This window comes from Engystomops pustulosus, chromosome 6 (assembly GCF_040894005.1).
Source record: "Engystomops pustulosus chromosome 6, aEngPut4.maternal, whole genome shotgun sequence".
Classification (NCBI taxonomy): Eukaryota; Metazoa; Chordata; class Amphibia; order Anura; family Leptodactylidae; genus Engystomops; species Engystomops pustulosus.
The window spans coordinates 45,117,549-45,136,653 of record NC_092416.1 but is presented as its reverse complement, the minus strand read 5'-3'; the positions used below and the strand labels follow the sequence as shown (position 1 = coordinate 45,136,653).

At 39.4% G+C, this 19,105-nt stretch overlaps 1 protein-coding gene across 17 annotated transcripts in view; it reads left to right on the top strand.

Moving 5' to 3' along the window:
- Positions 1-19,105, top strand: part of AGRN (agrin) — a 334,557-nt gene that overhangs the window by 113,423 nt on the left and 202,029 nt on the right. For 2 of the 17 annotated variants that reach the window (XM_072155901.1, XM_072155900.1), the window contains exon 1: positions 11,516-13,294. The exons of 14 other annotated variants lie outside the window; for them this stretch is intronic. In XM_072155901.1, the coding sequence (XP_072012002.1) occupies positions 13,132-13,294 (163 nt within the window). In that variant the 5' untranslated portion in view covers positions 11,516-13,131. Of the gene's footprint in view, positions 1-11,515; positions 13,295-19,105 lie in introns of those variants that run through there. One more of the 17 variants, XM_072155906.1, reaches the window with a different exon arrangement.

The window sequence follows — 19,105 nt, the reverse complement described above, 5'->3', positions numbered from 1 at the left end:
CAATCCCTGTATTGTTAGAGGAATACTTTACATGGACTACATAAAAAATGAAGTGTAGGCAAGTTTGTCTCTTGTGATACCGTATATACTTGAGTGTAAGCCGACCCGAGTAAAAACCAAGACCCCTAATTCTACCTCCAAAAACTGGGAAAACCTATCGACTCGAGTATAAGCCGAGGGTGCAGTATACAGCCAGCCCCATGTAGTATACCGCCAGCCAGCCTCATATAGTATACAGCCAGTCTCATGTAGTATACAGCCAGCGCCCTGTAGTAAACAGCCAGCACCATGTAGTATACAGCCAGCCCCCTGTAGTATATAGCCAGCCCCATGTAGGATACAGCCAGCCCCTTGTAGTATACAGCCAGCCCCATGTAGTATACAGCCATCCTCCTATAGTATACAGCCAGCCCCCTGTAGTATACAGCCAGCCTCCTATAGTATACAGCCAGCCCCCTGTATTATACAGCCAGCCCCATGTAGTATACAGCCAGCCTCCTATAGTATACAGCCAGCCCCCTGTAGTATACAGCCAGACCCATGTAGTATACAGCCAGCCCCATGTAGTATTTAGCCAGCCAGCTCCCTGTAGTATACAGCCAGCTCCATGTAGTATACAGACAGCCCCATGTAGTATACAGCCTGCCCCCTGTAGTATACAGCCAGCCCCCTGTAGTATTCAGCCAGCCCCCTGTAGTATACAGCCAGCCAGCTCCCTGTAGTATACAGCCAGCTCCATGTAGTATACAGACAGCCCCATGTAGTATACAGCCTGCCCCTGTAGTATACAGCCAGCCCCCTGTAGTATGCAGCCAGCCCCCTGTAGTATACAGCCAGCCAACCCCCTGTAGTATACAGCCAGCCCCCTGTAGTATACAGCCAGCCAGCTCCCTGTAGTATACAGCATATATTTGTCATGAGTAAGGGTGGTTGCACCGCTTGAAACGCGTTGAAAGTATGTTTCATGGAGAGGTTATGATGTAACCAAATAAAACGATTTGATGTCAAGTATCCGGCTGGACCGTGAATATATTTTGGATTGCTACACACAGAAGGGTGGCCCGTGCCTGGATCTGACACAAAAGGCATTTACGAGGAGGTGAGCTGGCATCCTTTTTCTGAGTATACAGCAAGCCCTATATTGTCTACAGCCAGCCAGTCCCCTGTATGCCAAGCGCATAAAAAACTTAATACTCACGCTTAGGCGATACTCACTCACCTCCGATGCTCGTCACGGTTCCCGGCGGGTTCTCTTCTCTTTTCTTTCTTCTCTAGCCATGTGATCTGCTGGTGGACACACATTAAGATGCGGCGGTGTCGCCGGTGATGACGTCATCAGGGGCGACACAGCCGCATCATAGTGTGCGCCGGCCGGGAGATCGCATGGACGCGACTATGCCGGCTAGAGAAGAGAGAAGAGAACCCACCGGGAACCGTGCTGAGCATCGGGGGTGAGTGAGTATCGCCGGAGCGTGAGTATTAAGTTAATTTTTTTTTTTCTGCTGAAAAACTCGGCTTATACACAAGTATATACGGTACATTTCTAAAAACTGTACCTTTAAATATCACCTCTTGTGTTATACAGATAGTTACAGTATTTTGCTAGTTCACAGCCCTGTGGCAGTATTTTTTCACTGTATTCTCAGTTATACTAGGTGAATGAGTGTTGCTAATAATGTAACAAAGAATGGCGATTATAAGTGGCATATAATTATTAGTGACTTTCAATAAAAATGCTGTGGGCTACATCCACATGGAATCCAACTTCTTCAGAAAAAAATCTGTGGAAATCCGCTGCTAAATCCACACATTGGGTAAAATTTTATGTTAACATTCATAACATAAATTGGTCATATGTAACTTTCAGTTGTGAATATTCAGTAATTTTGCTGCCATTGTAACATCAATTATGTAGATTTTTTTTTACATTCTTTTTTACAGGCAATACAGAATAGGTGATGGACTATAAAGACATTAAAGAACAATGATTGTACCAAATTTTCCATCAGTTTTATAGTTTTATAGAAGATTAGGTCGAAAAAGTTAGAGTCTATAAAGCTCAACCTGTAAGTCATAGAGTATTGATCCAGAAGAAGGCAAAAACAAGCTTACAAGTCTGATGCCAATCAGCCCAAATTAGGGAAATATGTGTCCTCCACCCCAATATGGCAGTCAGAAAAATCCCTGGATTAACATAAATTAACAAATTGTTGTTAGTCCAAGCCCTTCTTGAACATGTACAAAGCATCCGCCATAACAGCCTCTTGCAGCAAACAGTTCCATAGTCTCACTGCTCTTACAGGATCCCTGTCAATGGCAAAGGTAGAAGCATCTCTCCTCTTGGCATAGAAGATGCCCTCTGTCAATGGTGATGGTAGACCTGCCTATCCTTTAGGCGTAGAGGGTGCCCCTGTGTTTGGAGATGGTATACCCCCTGCTCCTACAAGCATAGAGGGTGCCCCCTTGTCCTGGCTGTAGACCTAGGTATAGAAAGATCTTCGGAGAGATCCTTGAATTGCCCATTCAGATATTTTTACACTGTAATGAGGTCTCCCCTCAGCCGTTTAATAACCTCAAGTTTAGTAATCTGGCATTGTATTCTAGTCCCCCCCCCCCACATTCCCTTAATAATCTTGGTTGCTCTCCTCTGCAACCGTTCTAGTTCTACTATGTCCTTTTTATACACTGGTGCCCAAAACTTTACACAATACTCAATATGTGGTCTGACCAGTGATTTGTATAAGGGCACAATTATGTCCTTATCATAAAAATCTATTCCTCTCTTGATACATCCCATAATTTTATTTGTCTGATTAGCAGCTGCAGCATAGCTCTGTTCACTAAAATGAAGTTTACCATCCAACAATACCCCCAGGTCTTTTTCAGCTGCTAAGGTGTGACGCATTGGGGCAGATTTACTTCCCATGGTGCGTTGTCCGACGAGGATTCGGGTCCGGTGCGATTCACTAATATCGTCCATCCGAGTTCCTGCATGTGTCGCTGCTGCGCCGAGGTCCATCGGAGTTCACCTGCTGCTTCCTGGTGCATGTGAGTACTTGATCTTGCGACACATTTCCTTTTTTAAATTCTGCGGTTTGTCCGAATCCATCGGGTTGTCCGACGGCCACACCCCCCGATTTCTGTCGCATGCAAGCCGGCGCCGTTGCACCACAATCCGATCACGTGCGCCAAAAACCTGGGGCAATTCAGGGCACAAGATAAATATTCGGGAAACCCGACAAAAGTGCGGCGTTTGGACCCTTAGTATAGGGGCCCCATTGTGACCTTAATGTAGATATAATATGGTAGACACATAGCAGAATACCAAATACCAATCAGAACTAATTACTATATGTAGAAACCGATCAGGGCCATGTATAAATAGGCAGATTCTATTGATAGAATAGTGATATTATTAGTACATTGCTATTTAAGAGAAAATGATTTCCTAAACTATCTGTTGAGCATCCTTAAAGTTATTGTGTGGTAAACTTTGAGAAAATCATTATAAGTGACAATGTAAACTGCAGGTGTAGGGATATGAATAAATACATAATAACCATTTTTATGTTACTTCCCTGGACATTTGCTGTCTAAATTCCTTTGATTTTCACAACTGACCTCCATAGTAAAAATATTCTTCTCCATACAATCCTTGAATAAATCCAAATATTTGATTGCTTTTACTGATTCATTAATAATTCAGACTTTTGTCTTCTGAATATTTTTTTCTATAATCTACTTGAGCCATTCCCAGACACTCAACACTATAGGGTTCAATGGTGGCAGGATGTTCCCAACCCATGAATGACAACTTTGGTCTTTGGGATGAATATTAAAGTACTATTTGTTTTTCATGACTTGTCAATTACGTAGCAATGTTGACTTCATTATTTTTTCAAGAGTTGGCCTGGGGCATCTCCATAGTTACAGAAAAAGGGTTATTATTTCCATAACCAACCCCCAACCAACACTTAACACTATTTCTCCCAAATCAATGTGCTATAGCCTGGGCGAAGCACAATAATGGCTTTCATTATCTGGAACAAGCAAAGTGGAGAGGTTTATTTTTGGCTCTGTAGACTCTAACAGCCCCTCCAGGTCATGTGGTGGGAGCAGGTGTTTTGAAGAACCTGCCAAGACCATACCTGGGATTTGGCAATAATGTCTGGAACAATGTTGTATATACCAGTGGTGAGCCTTTTCCAATTCCATTCTTAAAATGTTGTTAAATGTCCTTAAATCCACATAAGCAGAAGACAAAAAATAACGCCTGTTAAAAACCCTCTTATCACCAATATTTTCTTACTTATACTATGATATTCTCACAAATTTCCATCTTGCAGTGTGATAGCACCATATGAAGAGAGATGAGTGTATCTACACCAAGCAACACTTGTCACTGTTGAAAATTAATTGTGAGCGTTACAACTACTCCCCTCAGGCCAAGACACAAACCCCCATTCTATTTTTAAACCATGTTCCTTTCACCTCGGTCTATGGCTACTGTATGTCACAAGTCCCCTCCCGCCGCGTTAGAAGCTGTTACATGTGTTTTTCCCCTCTTACAAGCTGCACAAAGCAAAGCACATAAGCTCACCCACTACATTGCACAAAAAAGCTTGTTTCCTAATTGAGTATTTCTTAGTCTTCTCCCCAGGGTTCTCAGCAAACTGCTTTTTTAAAACTAATCAATAGTTTGTGTAGGAGATTGGTTGCTTGCACCAAAACCTGGAGTGGATTTTTATTTTAATTTTTTTTCCAACTCATTTTGTGAAAATTCCTCTGTAATCTTTATACCATTTTAATCTTTACTAATCTTTACTTAAGCACAAACACCTTCTTTATGGAAGGAGCAGTGCCCTGCTAGATAATGTGGACTGTAGCAATGAGCGATTTCATTTTTATCTTAGGCGTTACGTAGCAGAGCAATACATTACTGGCCCCTGGAGCTCTGGCAACATTACGAGAAGGTCTCACTTTACAATTTAAATGTCCCCCTTTTCCCTCTTGGGAAGCAATCTGTGAATGTAAATTAAATTACTTCCCCTTGTTTTAAAACTAATTAAATTGCTCCGACTAGGATGTTCTTAAGATTCTTCTCGCTGACAAAATGGAAGATTTGTGCAGGGCATTCAGAAAAAGATGTTATTGTGGTCAGATATATTAAAGTTACATCCACAATGGATCTGTGGGTAGGGACACGCTATCTGTGTAATAGACATAGACAATATGGCCAGTCTTAGTAATAAAGATTGGATGGGGCTTTGCCATTTGAACTTTTATGGGGGGCTCAGCTGGTGCAGATAAAATGCTATGATGCATACATGATAGATTTTAGCTGCATCCAGGACCTGGAGCACAGCGAGTAATATCTTTAGGGAGCCATGGCGTATGACAGAGAACTCTTAGCTATAGATAATTCATTTTATTCCTAGAAAGCTCAGTGCAAGTCCGAGCTAATTATGTGGATAAAAGGATTATGGCCAATGTAGTTGTTTGACCATAGCAGGTCCACAGCTTGTAATATAATGAAACCTCGTAAGTGGTCACAATAATACATCATGCCCATTTGTACGATGGCTAAATTTGTTTAGTGTTTATACAGCAGATTTAAAGTAGCACGTTATGTAGAACATTATGTCATTGTACCAGGTCCAGGATCTACGAGCTAGCCTGGATCTATTAGCCAAAAATTCTGGGGATTAAATATTATGTTATTTTTGGGTTATATTACATTTGTTTTCTAATACATCGAGAATAATCAAATCTCAATTTGTGATTACATTACATTAGTGGTTATACTGAATATTGGATTTTCCCAGGTAAGAGAAAATAGAGACTAATTTTATACGCGGTATGTCTTACATATGCCAACAAGTCTACATAGGTCACAATGCCACTTGCAGCTATTCCATAAACTTCACTCAGCTGTGCAATAGTAAATATAGTTGAGTATACTGTATATAGAGATGCAAAGGTCCCCATAATTGTCACTCAAGTGGTTGAGCATTCCCAAATCCAGATGTTAAATTGCCTTTCTTTTTCATCAGATACAATGTTGCAAAACACAACAGGGCCACTAAGGGGCACTCACATTATTATAATGTTCATTCTGAAAATAAAGTAATTTCCGTCATTGACTGCACATTTGTTGTAGTTAAAGGAGCTTCCCAAGATATTTTATCATTGTAATGCTTTTATTTTACCATACATCTTTATTTATTTATTTTTTTTAAATCAGACTTGCAGATTTCTATAGTACAAGCCTTGTTGTATTAGCTTAGATTACTTTACTAATCAACCTTGCATTGTCATTATACAATAATAGATCCTAATGTATTACAATTTCAGAAGTAGACAATAGGTCAATTAGTTCAGTGTAAGAACTAAAGAACCAAGAAAAGCGGAGCTGACACTGCTCATCGAAAAGAGTCTAATGCAGCACCACTAGACACATCAAAATGAGAACATACTAAACCCAAATACAGAAAGGTGACATAAAGAAAAATCCACCGAAAGACACAATTTTAAGCCTAGCATCAAATACACAAAGCATATAAACATGGTAGAAAATCCCCAATTAGCTTCTCACCTACAAAATGCTGCCACACACTGAGGAATATATAATACAGGTATACATATAGAAAGATCAACCCAAGACCCAAAAAGTGCATTCAATAGAGAAAATGCATGAAGACAAAGGTATATAGAATTTTCTACAGTAGAGTAGGGGGGAGTAGAGTAGGGGGGTAACAGACCGCCAAGTATCACCAAGTATAACCACTGAGTATCTGGAGGTTGTCATTTCTTCATCCACAGTATAGTATGCCCCTAGAACATGATAGAGGAATGTCTTTGCCTAAAATGTAGATAGAGAAATCATGACATGAGCCAAAGGATACTAGCTATTCCAGTTCTTTGTGTGTATACATATGTTCTTGGATGATGGCATGACACTTGACATGTATAGGAAGCTGTCACAGTGGCTGAGTGGTTAGCACTACAGCCTTGCAGCGCTGGGGTCCTGGGTTTAAGTCCCACCCAGGTCAACATCTGCAAAGAGTTTGTATGTCCTCTCTGTGTTTGCGTGGGTTTCCTCCCGCACTCCAAACCATACTGATTAGATTGTGAGCCCCATAGTGACAGGGATCGATTTGCAAAGCTATGTGTAGCCAGAAGAGGCTTGGCAATACCCATCATGGAAACATAGAACTAAGCATAGGCATAACTTATACAATGAATTGGAACTAGGCTTCATATTGCCCACTATGTGTAGATACTGCTGGAGGTAAGTATGATATTGTCATAATACAGGGAGCTGGAAGTGATATATATGCCAATGCTCACGTGCTCCATGCCCCGTGGTAAGATAAAGAACTTTAGTTATCAACACTCGCATTTCACAGGCACCAAAATTTCACTCACACTTCCTTTCCCTTATCTATCAATTCTGGCACAAGTTATTACAGTGTGACAGCTGATCAGCAGCTCCTATGTGACTGGAGTCTGTGAGATTTGTTCCGCACTTGAAAGCTGCTGTTAAAATCAAAGTAGTCTTAACTCTTTGTGAGACTTAGCACAGCAACAGCTGCATGTCCAGGACTGAAGGCACAGAGGGTATATCCTCATATTAGTGTGCACTGGAAAACTGGCAATTCAATGTATGCACACGTTGTATAAAACCAACACATAGGTGTACATGTATATTCATAGAGGGCAAGTAAACAGCACAGAAACATCCCCATCTGTAAATAGAACACTCTTAGAATACAGGGCCAAATGTCAGAGTTAGTTAATTTTTTTGGTAGTTTTTCTTTTGGAGGCATCAGTAATCCTATTGATACTAAAGGTCCTGTAGGGGGAATTTATCAGGAGCTGGCACACTGTGCAGCAACTCTTTATGCACATTGTGAAAAATATACTAAGCCTCTTAGTATAACAGACATATGACTATGTGCCCATACATGTGCCTATACCAGGCCCTGCCTGGTGTAGGATTGCTCCTGGCAGATGCTATTGGCTAATGCTCTAGAGCTGGGTATCCCCATCCCAACACGGCGCTCTACATGCCGCTCAACATCTACTTGTCATGGAGGGGGTATAAGGGGGAGGGAAATATAACTACATGCCATGTACAAGCCATGACAACTTCCCTCTATGAGTTTCTTGCAAAAATCAGGGATATTGACTAGATTTCTTTTATAGTTAACATTAATTAGTATCTTATTGGATATATCTATAAACTATTGGTTATTGCCGCCTTATTATATTTACTGGGGCAGATTTACTTATCCGGTCCATTTGCGGTCCAGCGGCGCCTTCTCTGTGGAGGATTAGGGTCTTCCAGCGATTCACTAAGGTAGTGCGCCCGATGTCCACTAGGTTTCGCTGCTGCACTGAATTCCGTCGGAGTTCACTGAAGTTCACCAAGCTACCCTGGGTGCAGGTAAGTGCGTGTCAAGCGATACTTTTTTTTAAACTACGTCGGTTTTTCCGAATCCGTCGGGTTTTCCATCGCGTCCATGCCCGCGCCGATGTGTTACAATCCAATCGCGGGCGCCAACATTCTGGGGCAATTCAGGGAAAATCCGGGTAAAAAAACCCGGAAAATCGGAAAAATACGGGTAACCGGACGGAAAAAACGCGATTCGGGGTATTAGTAAATGACCCCCACTGTGTTCTCTACTCTACTTAGGTGCAATACCCTGCAGAATGTTGATTGCTCAAGCTATGTTAATTTAACACAGACAAAGGATATTTATAGCGTATAAAACATTTACTGTTTATACTATGGATAAGTGGAAGCCCCGAACTTTACCAACACCAATCAGGCCGGGCATGTACTAATATGGTGCTTACATGCAATTGGGTATAGATTTAATCTTGAATGAACTAGCCATATATGTCAATGTATGTGTCCTAAAAGCTAAAACTATGTACATTTTGGTTCAGCTATTTTTATCAATACTCTCATTCTCATTTGTAAAAGTACTTAGAGATTTCTTTCCCCTGAGTACAGGATTGACAAGTCCCTTCAATGAAGAAGTATGTTTTTTTTAATATATTAAATATACGGCATGCCCCCCCTTCCAGGAATGAAATTGAAAACTTGACAGCTTTTTAGTAATTTAGAGATTTAAATGAGATTTCCTGTAGATTCATTGTTGCAATCTATCCTCTTACCATAATATCAAGAATACATGGAAGTGCAGAATCTGAATAAGAGCAGGAGTTATATGGTGTCCTTTCACAATGTAGTAACCACCCCCACTTCTAGAATGAACCCTGTTGGTGATTGAAAAGTATGTACTACACTTAGGTCTCCCGGCTCAGCTGATAATGACATGGTGGCTGGTACTGAATGTTGCAGCAGTCATTCACACAGATAGCGGGTAATGAGCTCCATTGTGGTTCCCCCTCCTATTCAATTCACCAGTATGAGGTGGATTGCCCTTTTCTGTATCAAATAAAGAGCTTGCATGTCTAGTATGAATATAACGAAAGGAGATAAGGTGAATATACACTTACCTGTGCCATTTAATTGACCGCACACTGTAGCCTTTATTTTCCAGGTCCCCATTGGCAAATGCAGACCCCTTGTTATGAAAACAATAGACCTGTAGGCTTCCTCATTAAATTTCACATTTGCACAAGAAGACATTTTTGGGGGGTGGTTGTTTAGATTTCCTTCAGTAAAATTAAAAGGTTTTAGTTGATTAAAAGGATCAATTTCAAATTCCAACAATGGGTCATATCATTTTGGTCCAAAACATCGAACAAATTAGTAAAGACTGATGTCAGAATTGACCATTTACTGCTTTCAAGGTAATTATGCTTTAAAATGTCAGACTGAGGTTTGGACAGCTCATCCCCTGTCTTCATTTAGTGAGATCAATACATGGATATGCTACGTATACAACATGCAATGAGTAGACTGCACACAATTCATGCAATTTAGGGTGGCCATACACATTAGCTAAATATTGTCTGAACCCAATTATTTTATTGGGACTGGTCAACCATATAGAAGCAGTCACCTGGGTTACATACAAGATAGGTTCTTTAGGTTTGTTCTTAAGTTTTATTTGTATGTAAAGCGGAACTGGTATATTTTATAATTGTAACTCCGAACAAAAAAAATTTTTTCTCTCTGTGATAATTGGAATTTCAAAATTTTGTGCTATTATAGGAATAAGGATTATCAGTGAGGCTTTATTACAGACACCTTACAGATAATTATTTCAGCCTGGGACTAATTTAAAGCATCCAGAGAGCTTCATCTGAGGTCACAGTGGGCAGAGAGGTCCGTCTGTAACTAGGGGTCGTCTGTTGGTCGGGTGTTATTAAGTTGCGGACAGCCAGTTACACAAAGAGTCAGGTAGTTAGAAATGTGACATTTTTTTGATACATAAATAGATTTCAGATGTGTCAGCTCCTTTATCTTCATTGTGAACTCATACAGGTTCAGCCAAACCCACCACATATGTTTAAACAATCTTTAGTAGGATCATCTTATAATGGATAAGATGTATCAAAACTGCCACACTAAAGTAGAGCAGTTTCCTACACCAAATAACCAGATTTTAGCAAAAATCTGACTGACTTTTGTGGGGATCTATTCCAATTTTTATTTGCACTAGTTTTACCAAATCTCCCTGATAATGCCTTCTTAATCACAAAATATTTATTAGCATTTTATGATTATTTATGATGCACTGAAATCCCATTTTGATCTTAAGAAATTGGAAATTTCTGTTTGACAGTGCTCGAAATTGTGTTTCCACACATTAAGCGAATGTCATGCTTACATCCATTAAATTGTAGGAACTGTGGACAACATTAAGCCCAAAGACTTACAAAGTGTCAAAGCATGAAAATGTGCTGTTACATGTAAAGTAAGAGCTTAATATTGTCCTGCTAGAAGTAATATACTTTTATACTATAATTGATATTTACCTATTATTAAGATGGGAATGGAGGTGCAAAGAACACAGGCATATACAATATCAAAATTTTTTAAAGGGTACGCTTTAATGCTTTTTAGATGTACATCTATGGAAGTTTTAAAATAAAGAACTGCTAAAATGTGATCTCTTTTCTTTTTTGGTCATTAAGGTATAAATTGATGGTAATTTTTTAGAAAAACTGAGAATGCTGAGTAAAAGGGTTAAATGGTGTGTAAATAATGGAAGTGAATAATCAAAATCAAAATACAATTATTTAATCTATAATGTGTATACTACTCAAAGTATGTGGAGACTCAAAATTTTGTAATTTTAGTTTGTGTGCTTCTCTTACTGGAGTTTGTGGAGTGTGTGTAGTTTGCACATGTCATTCTGCTCAATTTGCATGGAATATACTGAAGCATGTTGTGTTAGGGAAAGCATTGGTGAAGCCCTCCGCCCCTGTCACAGAGCAGCTCATCCCCCTCCCCTATTTTTGCTTTTGTATGCACATGCAGGGACCCTGAGGAGGCTGTGAAGAGAATTCCCTGAAGCCTTTTACTCTTTGTCTAGTACTGTAGTGTATCCAGCTCTGTCTTTGCTTCAGTCTTCCACAATTTTCCAGCTTAGTAGAGAGAGCAAGCTTTCAGAACTGCACCGGGTAAAGTCTAACACCAGCCGGAATCCCCAGTCCCCAAACAATCTTACTGTCGGTGGGAGTAGTGGACCTGTCAGGAATCTCCACCTTCCTATCAGAGCACTTTGCTACCAACATGAAAATCTAAGCATCCTGTCTCAGCCTTCTTGGATTCGGAGAAACAGAATCAATTTTCCAAGTCCTAGATAAACCTTACACCTGGGAGTATAATGAAAGCAGAGCAAGTGGATACAGAAGAGGGTCATATGTATGGAATCACTGTACAGAGGAGGCTATATGCATAGCCCTGGAGAGGCACTGCAGGTGAGACCATATTTACCTATAGAGAAACTTGCCTGTATTTGCATGATACGATACAGTCCTACATTTAGCTGCAGGCGTTGCTTCTCTCTATATCATACATTTTTCGGATGAGACTCTAGTTATCTGGCAGCCCTCCCCCCACAAGGCATTGCCCCTCGTCTCTTTCTCTCTTAATTTTCTGTGCCTGCCTAGCTGATGAATGGGTGAGCGTCTTTTGCAAGGACCAGCATTTGATGAACCACGGGAGCCTAAACTCTTTTCCTATTCTTTTTTTTTCATCGCCTGATGGTAGATATTGAGAGGTGGTTGTTAAGCTGCCTGAGAAGACCACTAAAGAACGCAGTGACGAAACTGTGTGCTGGTGTTAAAAGAAGAGGGGGTGACACTAACGGAGGGGGTGGGCTCGTCTGCCTGTGCTGAGAGAGGAGGCGAAAGGGGGAGTGAAAATAAAGTAGCAGTGTATTTCATCGGAAGAAGGATGGCACTTATGTATTACTGATAAAATGGACTGCCTGGGAGTCAGTTAGAGAGAAGAAACGAGAAGTGTTGACAAGGAACTTTCACACTATAAAAAGAAAGGGACTTTTCGTAAGATCATGGCTTTTGGATTACATGAAGTTTAAGGCTTAATTTTGATTACGCTGACATGTTCCAGCACTAGGTGGGATTTTCTCTATCTCAGCTGGGATTGAAGGTACCACAGCAATTTCTTAGCGTCTCATGGATTTTTTTTCTGCTTACAGCTGGAGTCAGCATCCATATCTAAAATGCAAGGATTTTTCAAGAGAACTTCAAACTATTATTTCTGTTCCTTAAATGTTCAGTCAGGATCTATACAAACACAGCAGGGTTTTTGTGCAGTTGTGTTTGCTACCTGGATCTGCATCTGATCTATAGATACTATTGGATATATCCTATTTATTTCTTGCATTTCTGTAATGGGATTCTTGAACCTCACAAATTTCAAGGTGTTTAAGAACCACGTATGTTTGGGACTTGAGGATTGCCAGAAGGAAATCATTGTTTTTCTTGACCACATGTGGCCTTACTCTTGCTGACAACAGCCTGAGTCTACCATGGTGTCCTAACTGGAAAATTATAACTTGGGGTTGTTAAAGATGCATGATATATCTGAATCATATATGACTGTTATAAGGAGGATGTAAACCTGGATTGGGAAAAAGCTTTGTGGAGACCATAAATAGACCCCAAATAGACTTTGCCATGACTGGCTGCCACTACCCTGCGCCAGCTTCTGAGCGGGACCGAATCTACCAACACAAAGTCTCTCTGGTTGTCCGCTACTTCATGATCCCATGTAACATTTGCCTCATCCTACTCGCTACTTCAACACTTGGATTTGCAGTTCTTCTCTTCCTCAATAACTGTAGGTGTGGCCAGTACCAAACCCCCATCAAGCATTGTGTGAGCTGTCAAGCATTGTGCAGTAATGGTTTATATGGGAGTGCATGTGACCAATGCTCCAGGGTTAGATAAATCATTGCTTATTCATTGCCTGCTTCTCCTGGATTGTGTGTGTGTGTGGAGACATATGAATCCTACTCATTAAACCCATCGTGTTTTTTCCTTCCCGAGTGACATGATTCGAGCTTTTCATGGGAGGTGCTTATATCCTCGGTTTACTGACCTAGTTTCTTTTGCCCGGTGTACCACGAGATCTTAAAGGCATTCCATTAATTGAATACTCGTTAGCTTGTTCTCTGCTGATGTAACCTTTTCAGGAATCATATTTGTGTGAATGAGTTTCTACAAAGGCTGTGGCTATTATTTTACTATATTATACTGTGTGGCTCAGAATTCTTAATTCCCAGGAGCATCTATGCTTCCGGCACATAATTTAGGGTAAATCTATGTCTACGATTCCATTAAATATTCTTCTGCTTTTGTTTAAACTTTAAGTTATGTATACAGATTAAGTGAAACCTCTTCTAGGAAAGGTTTCTGAAATAGGATACCTAATATATGATGGGACTAAAATCTGTGACAGTTAACCTAGATAACCAATTAAAATATGCTATATAAAACATAAGGTTAAGGTACTTATTTATAGTACTAAATTGCTCATTATGCTTAAATTAATATAAAATTACTTAGATAAGTCTAGCATTTGACTGTTAATTGTCACAATATATGAAAATGCACAAAAAGATGACATAATCTGGTTTACCTTCAGCTAACACAATACTGGGGTTCACTGATTCAATAATGTGTACAATATACTTGGATTTCTTTACTTTTTGTGACAAAGGACCTCTACTGGACAGTTTCAGTATTACCTTATTGGAGCCAAGGGATCTGACATCCAGATAGTAGTGGCATTTATTAGGAACAACAGCCCATATTCTTGCGATTAGATTTTTTTCTCTGATTTTCAAGTCACAATATGGTCTTGAATTATTCATAAAGAATTCCTTCTAAAAATAATCTAAATATATATAGCTATTGAAAGGTTGCAATGTAGCAGTACATGCAGCAAGGGTATAGCTGGGGTTGGTTTGGCTGACCACATGTCTGGAGCAGTCTAGATGTGCCAGTTTAGTTGGACAACTGGTTTGCCAACAATGTGTATTAAAAAGTAGCATCAATATATATAATATATGATAAAACTAAAAATCTGTCACATGAAAAGGGGAGGTTTATTCAAAGAATTGGCATTTTAGAAAGAGGTTTGTTTAGTTAATATCTCAACAATATGCCAGCACGGTTCTATGCAGGTAACACTTTAATGATAGTGTATAATTTGGGAAACTCCTTTTCCTATTTTAGGTTCCCCAACATCAAACAAATTGTAAGTGGTTGTGCTTTTGGGAACCTCTTGGCTTATCTGTAATCTCTGTGGGAAACACAGAGCATATGTTCATTTAATAGCAGTAGGTGTCCATTATTTTATTTTCAGGCCAGCAGTCCATTAGAGCAAGGAGCTTATTGTGGTGTATTCTGTGGCAAATAGAAGTGGGTCTCCATTGGAGCAATTTTACCTCAAATTCTTGAAAAGTGATATTAGGGCACTTTATAATAGGGTGCCTATAGTATGTTTCTGAGAGAATTGGAATATTGATGAGTTTTTCGGTACTATTATTTGATTACCATTGACATTGATCATAATAATTTAGTATAAAATCTACTGTGTACATTACTTTACTTTTAATTTTGTTCAGCTATTGACGATCCACAATGTACATTTATGTAACACAGCATTATCTTTTTAAATGTGACAGCGGGAGCGTGAATTACATAATGACTGCTGTAACAGGTATTTATCTCCTAATTATTAAACGATAACTACCCGTTACTGTCATCATTGTCATTGGATAGTTATTTGGTGCTGTTTATCAGTCTTCTACAAATTAGGTAAGATTAACGTGGACCAGAAGGTGTTAACCTGCTAGGACCTCCAGCACTTAGCAGCCAATGTTCCATTTCTCTACACTTCCTCTTCCTTGAAAACTGAGCATTACACATTTGTCAATTAAGGAAATCTACCACCAGGAGGAAAGATTGTAAACCAAGTACGCTTACATACTGGTGCGCATTACTGGCAGGATCCACTCTACTTTTAGCTTCTAATGCCCTTGCGTTTACATGAAAAGGCTTTAAAATTGTGCAAATAAGGCTGGTGGACTCCAGGCTCAGTTAACAGCTATGTAGCCAGGATCGCCTCAGGATCATTTGCATAATTTTTGAAGCCATTTTTGTAAAAACAAGGATAAGAAGCTAAAAGAAGAGATGATCCTGCCAGAGGGGGCAGGACAGCAGTATGTAAGTGTGCTTGGTTTACAATCTTTTATCCCCGAGGTAGATGTCCTTTAAATGAGTTGTCTGGGCTTCTTATTGTTTTTATACCCTCTCCTCCCCCCAGATCTGAGAAACATATTTTGTAAAGCCCAGCAACTGCATTGAGTCAGACATCTTTCCAGTTAATGCATTAGTGTGTTTGTTTCCCCATTCTGGTAATCATAAATGAGATCCTCTCTATTAACTCAGAATTCCCTAAAAAGGAACAGGAGAATTATTCTGCCAAACTTGGCAAACTCTTTTTAGTGTACATGTTGTTTAAGGAGGTTTTACAGTATATGTATACATATTTATGTATAGTTATAGCCCCAATAGGATAATTAATCAATTTCCCTATGGGTCTGCACCCCCATAAGTCTGTGGATTTTGCCTTGAGTGATAGTACAGCACCTTTCACTGTGACCAGGATGGGTTACTGCAACCCAGCTTAGGTTATTTGAAGCTTAGCTATACAGAGAACTGAGCTGCTATTCTGGCTCCATTGTTACTGTGGCTGGAGGCAGATAGAACCAACTAATCAATGAGGTTTTCCATGTTCCCCACCTATCTGATATTGATGAAGTGTGGATAATCTACAACTCATCACTTTAAGTATCTGTATAATCTTATATATAGTATACTATATATGGTTATCCTGTATAAATAATACCCTACTTTGCATATTTCATATTCCTTACATAAAATGTTATTATTAGAGATGAGCGAGTATACTCGTCCGAGCTTGATGCTCGTTCGAGTATTAGCGTACTCGAAATGGCTCGTTGTCCGGACGAGTATCTCACCTGCTCGAGATCGAGCATTTACTTAATGAAACACAGTGAAGAACAGTGAAGAATACAATGAAAACAGTGAACACAGGATCATTTAAGTGAAGAACACAGTGAAGAACACAGTGTAGAATAGATTACAGATGTCTGCTAACTGCATCTGTTAACTTAGCCAAAGACACTCGTGATGAACGGTATTCTTCACAATAGTATGTGAAGAACAATATGTGTGAAGAACACATTGCAGATGTATGGAAACAGGATCAGGGTTTCTTGCTTGAATATAGTGATGGCCACACATAAGCTTTATCTAGGCTTTACAGCTAAATACAATGCTCAACTATCTTCATTGGTTCTATAGACCTTGGAATGCACGTTTAACCATCACTATAGTTAAATACATATATATTTTATACATATATATTTTTATATATGTTATGCATATGGGAAATTGTGGATCTGAAATTGAGGAAAAGGGGTTGTCTGGGGTCATAAGATAAGTCAGTATTGGAGACTCTGTAGGCTCATCTCCTATGAATTTGAATGGTAGTTGATCTGCAATAGCATAGTTGGACCTATCTACTTCAGGTTTGGTGTTGAGCCTTTTTGTTAGACCGCTACTGATTGCCACTAAATGACCTGTCCTAAGAATAATCCTAAATTGTTGGTGTAGGATAACCTATGTAATCTTAGTCTTTATTTTTTCAGTACTTTTTATAAGTAACATAGTTCATGTTTCTTGTGATGCTATAATTTCTCCACCAAGGTCAGCACACGTGCACTAGTAGAATATCCAAACCTATTTTTGTTTTATTTCTCACCCATAATGTTGTTTGCTGTGTAATATACAGTTTAAACACATCACTATTCAACTAGGGACTTCCAAGAGTTGCGTTGGGTTGACATGTCACAAGACAAAACAGTATTAACTACTGTCGAAGAGTCTCCCATCATGCTGCTGGGAAATAAGTGCATTAATAATGCATCTGTCATTACCTCTCATTTCTGCGTATGAAATTCTGAACGAAATATAAGCATCACATAATGGAAATTGTAGCTCTATTTTCTATAGATACACAACAAGAGATGTCGGGATACACTGTGTTCCTTTGAGACTTGGTTGTGAACGTTTTATTTCTAAACTAGACTTTACAAAAGTGAATCCATGTTTGCAGCTTGGAAATGAAACACAATTAAAAATTATATCACCATTATCTCCCCTCCTGGCTGGAAAATAACTTCTTAAATAGCTGATTAATATCTGCCAGAAATATTTATTTTCCTCCTGCCTTCAATAATCACTAGATCATAATATAAAAGTGACTGTGCATTGGCATAATGCCTAGTCCCCCCCCCCTCCCCCTCCTCCTTTCACTCGCTTAGCTCTCCCTGATAGAAGATTTTCCATATCTCTTTACAGCTATTAACAATTGCAGAATATTTGGAATATGCAAATGTGTTGCTTTTTGAATTCCGCTGCTTTACATAGGATAAGTCCAAGTAACACTGATTAAACCAGCACTGGTTTAACATTTCCATTTTTTTGCACAGTAGGTAGTACATACCTCACGTAGCATTTTCAAAGGTTCTAATGAAATATGGAATAGTGAAGCTGGTAAATATCTTCTTGCTTTGTTGAGCACTTTTTTTTACTAACCGCAAATGTTTGTTTTGGTCCACCGATCAACAGTGCCTTGTGGTAATGTGACTCAAGACAATGATATTTTATGTGCTGATAATTCTGCACCACAGTTCATTCTTATTATTATAATTATTTTGCTAATCAACACCATTGTATAAGGCTGTTTTGCTGGTTTGACTGCACACCAATTTAGATTTCACACATAGAGATATCGGGGCACTTTTACTAAGAACAGTGCAAACTGCGCTGTATGCAGTTTGTCTGTGTAGTGTGCAGAGGGCGCCAGATTCAGGATTTCTGGTGCACCTTCTGCATGATTCTAGTGTCCCCTGCACTGCTCCTACAGAGAGTCGGATTTTGCATGTTAAATGTGGCGTACGGTCTGATTTCCGGGAAAGCCTCCTTTAGTGCAGAATTTTGTGTCACATGAAAACTAGTGCAGCCTAGGGAACTTCTTAAATACCTGTGCAAGCAGTTTGCACTAGAAAGAACATGCAAAGTCCAAAAGAAAACTGACGCATGGCCCTTAGTATATGCGCCCCATTATTACTGACTGACCAGTAAGACTGTAGACACCTACTACTAAAGCTGAGTTTAAAACAAATGTCAAGAATTTAGATTTTTTTTTTTTTCCGGTTATTTTAGATGGCAATGTTGCTGCTACAGTGTACTGTTCGTAGTAGCTCGTTGCTTGATTAATTATATATCTAGCATACAACAGGTAGGCTTACACATACCGTATATTCCGGCGTATAAGACGACCTGGTGTATAAGACGACCCCCCTACTTTCCTGTTTAAAATATAGAGTTTAAGATATATTCGCCGTATAAGACTACCCCTTTTCCAACGCATACAAAACACCGGTAAAAATTAAAAAAAAACAGATTTGAATTTAACATGGTCCTTTTTTTTAATTTAAATTCTTATGACATGCAGGTATATAGCAGGAAAACTGTCGCTCATAAACATAAG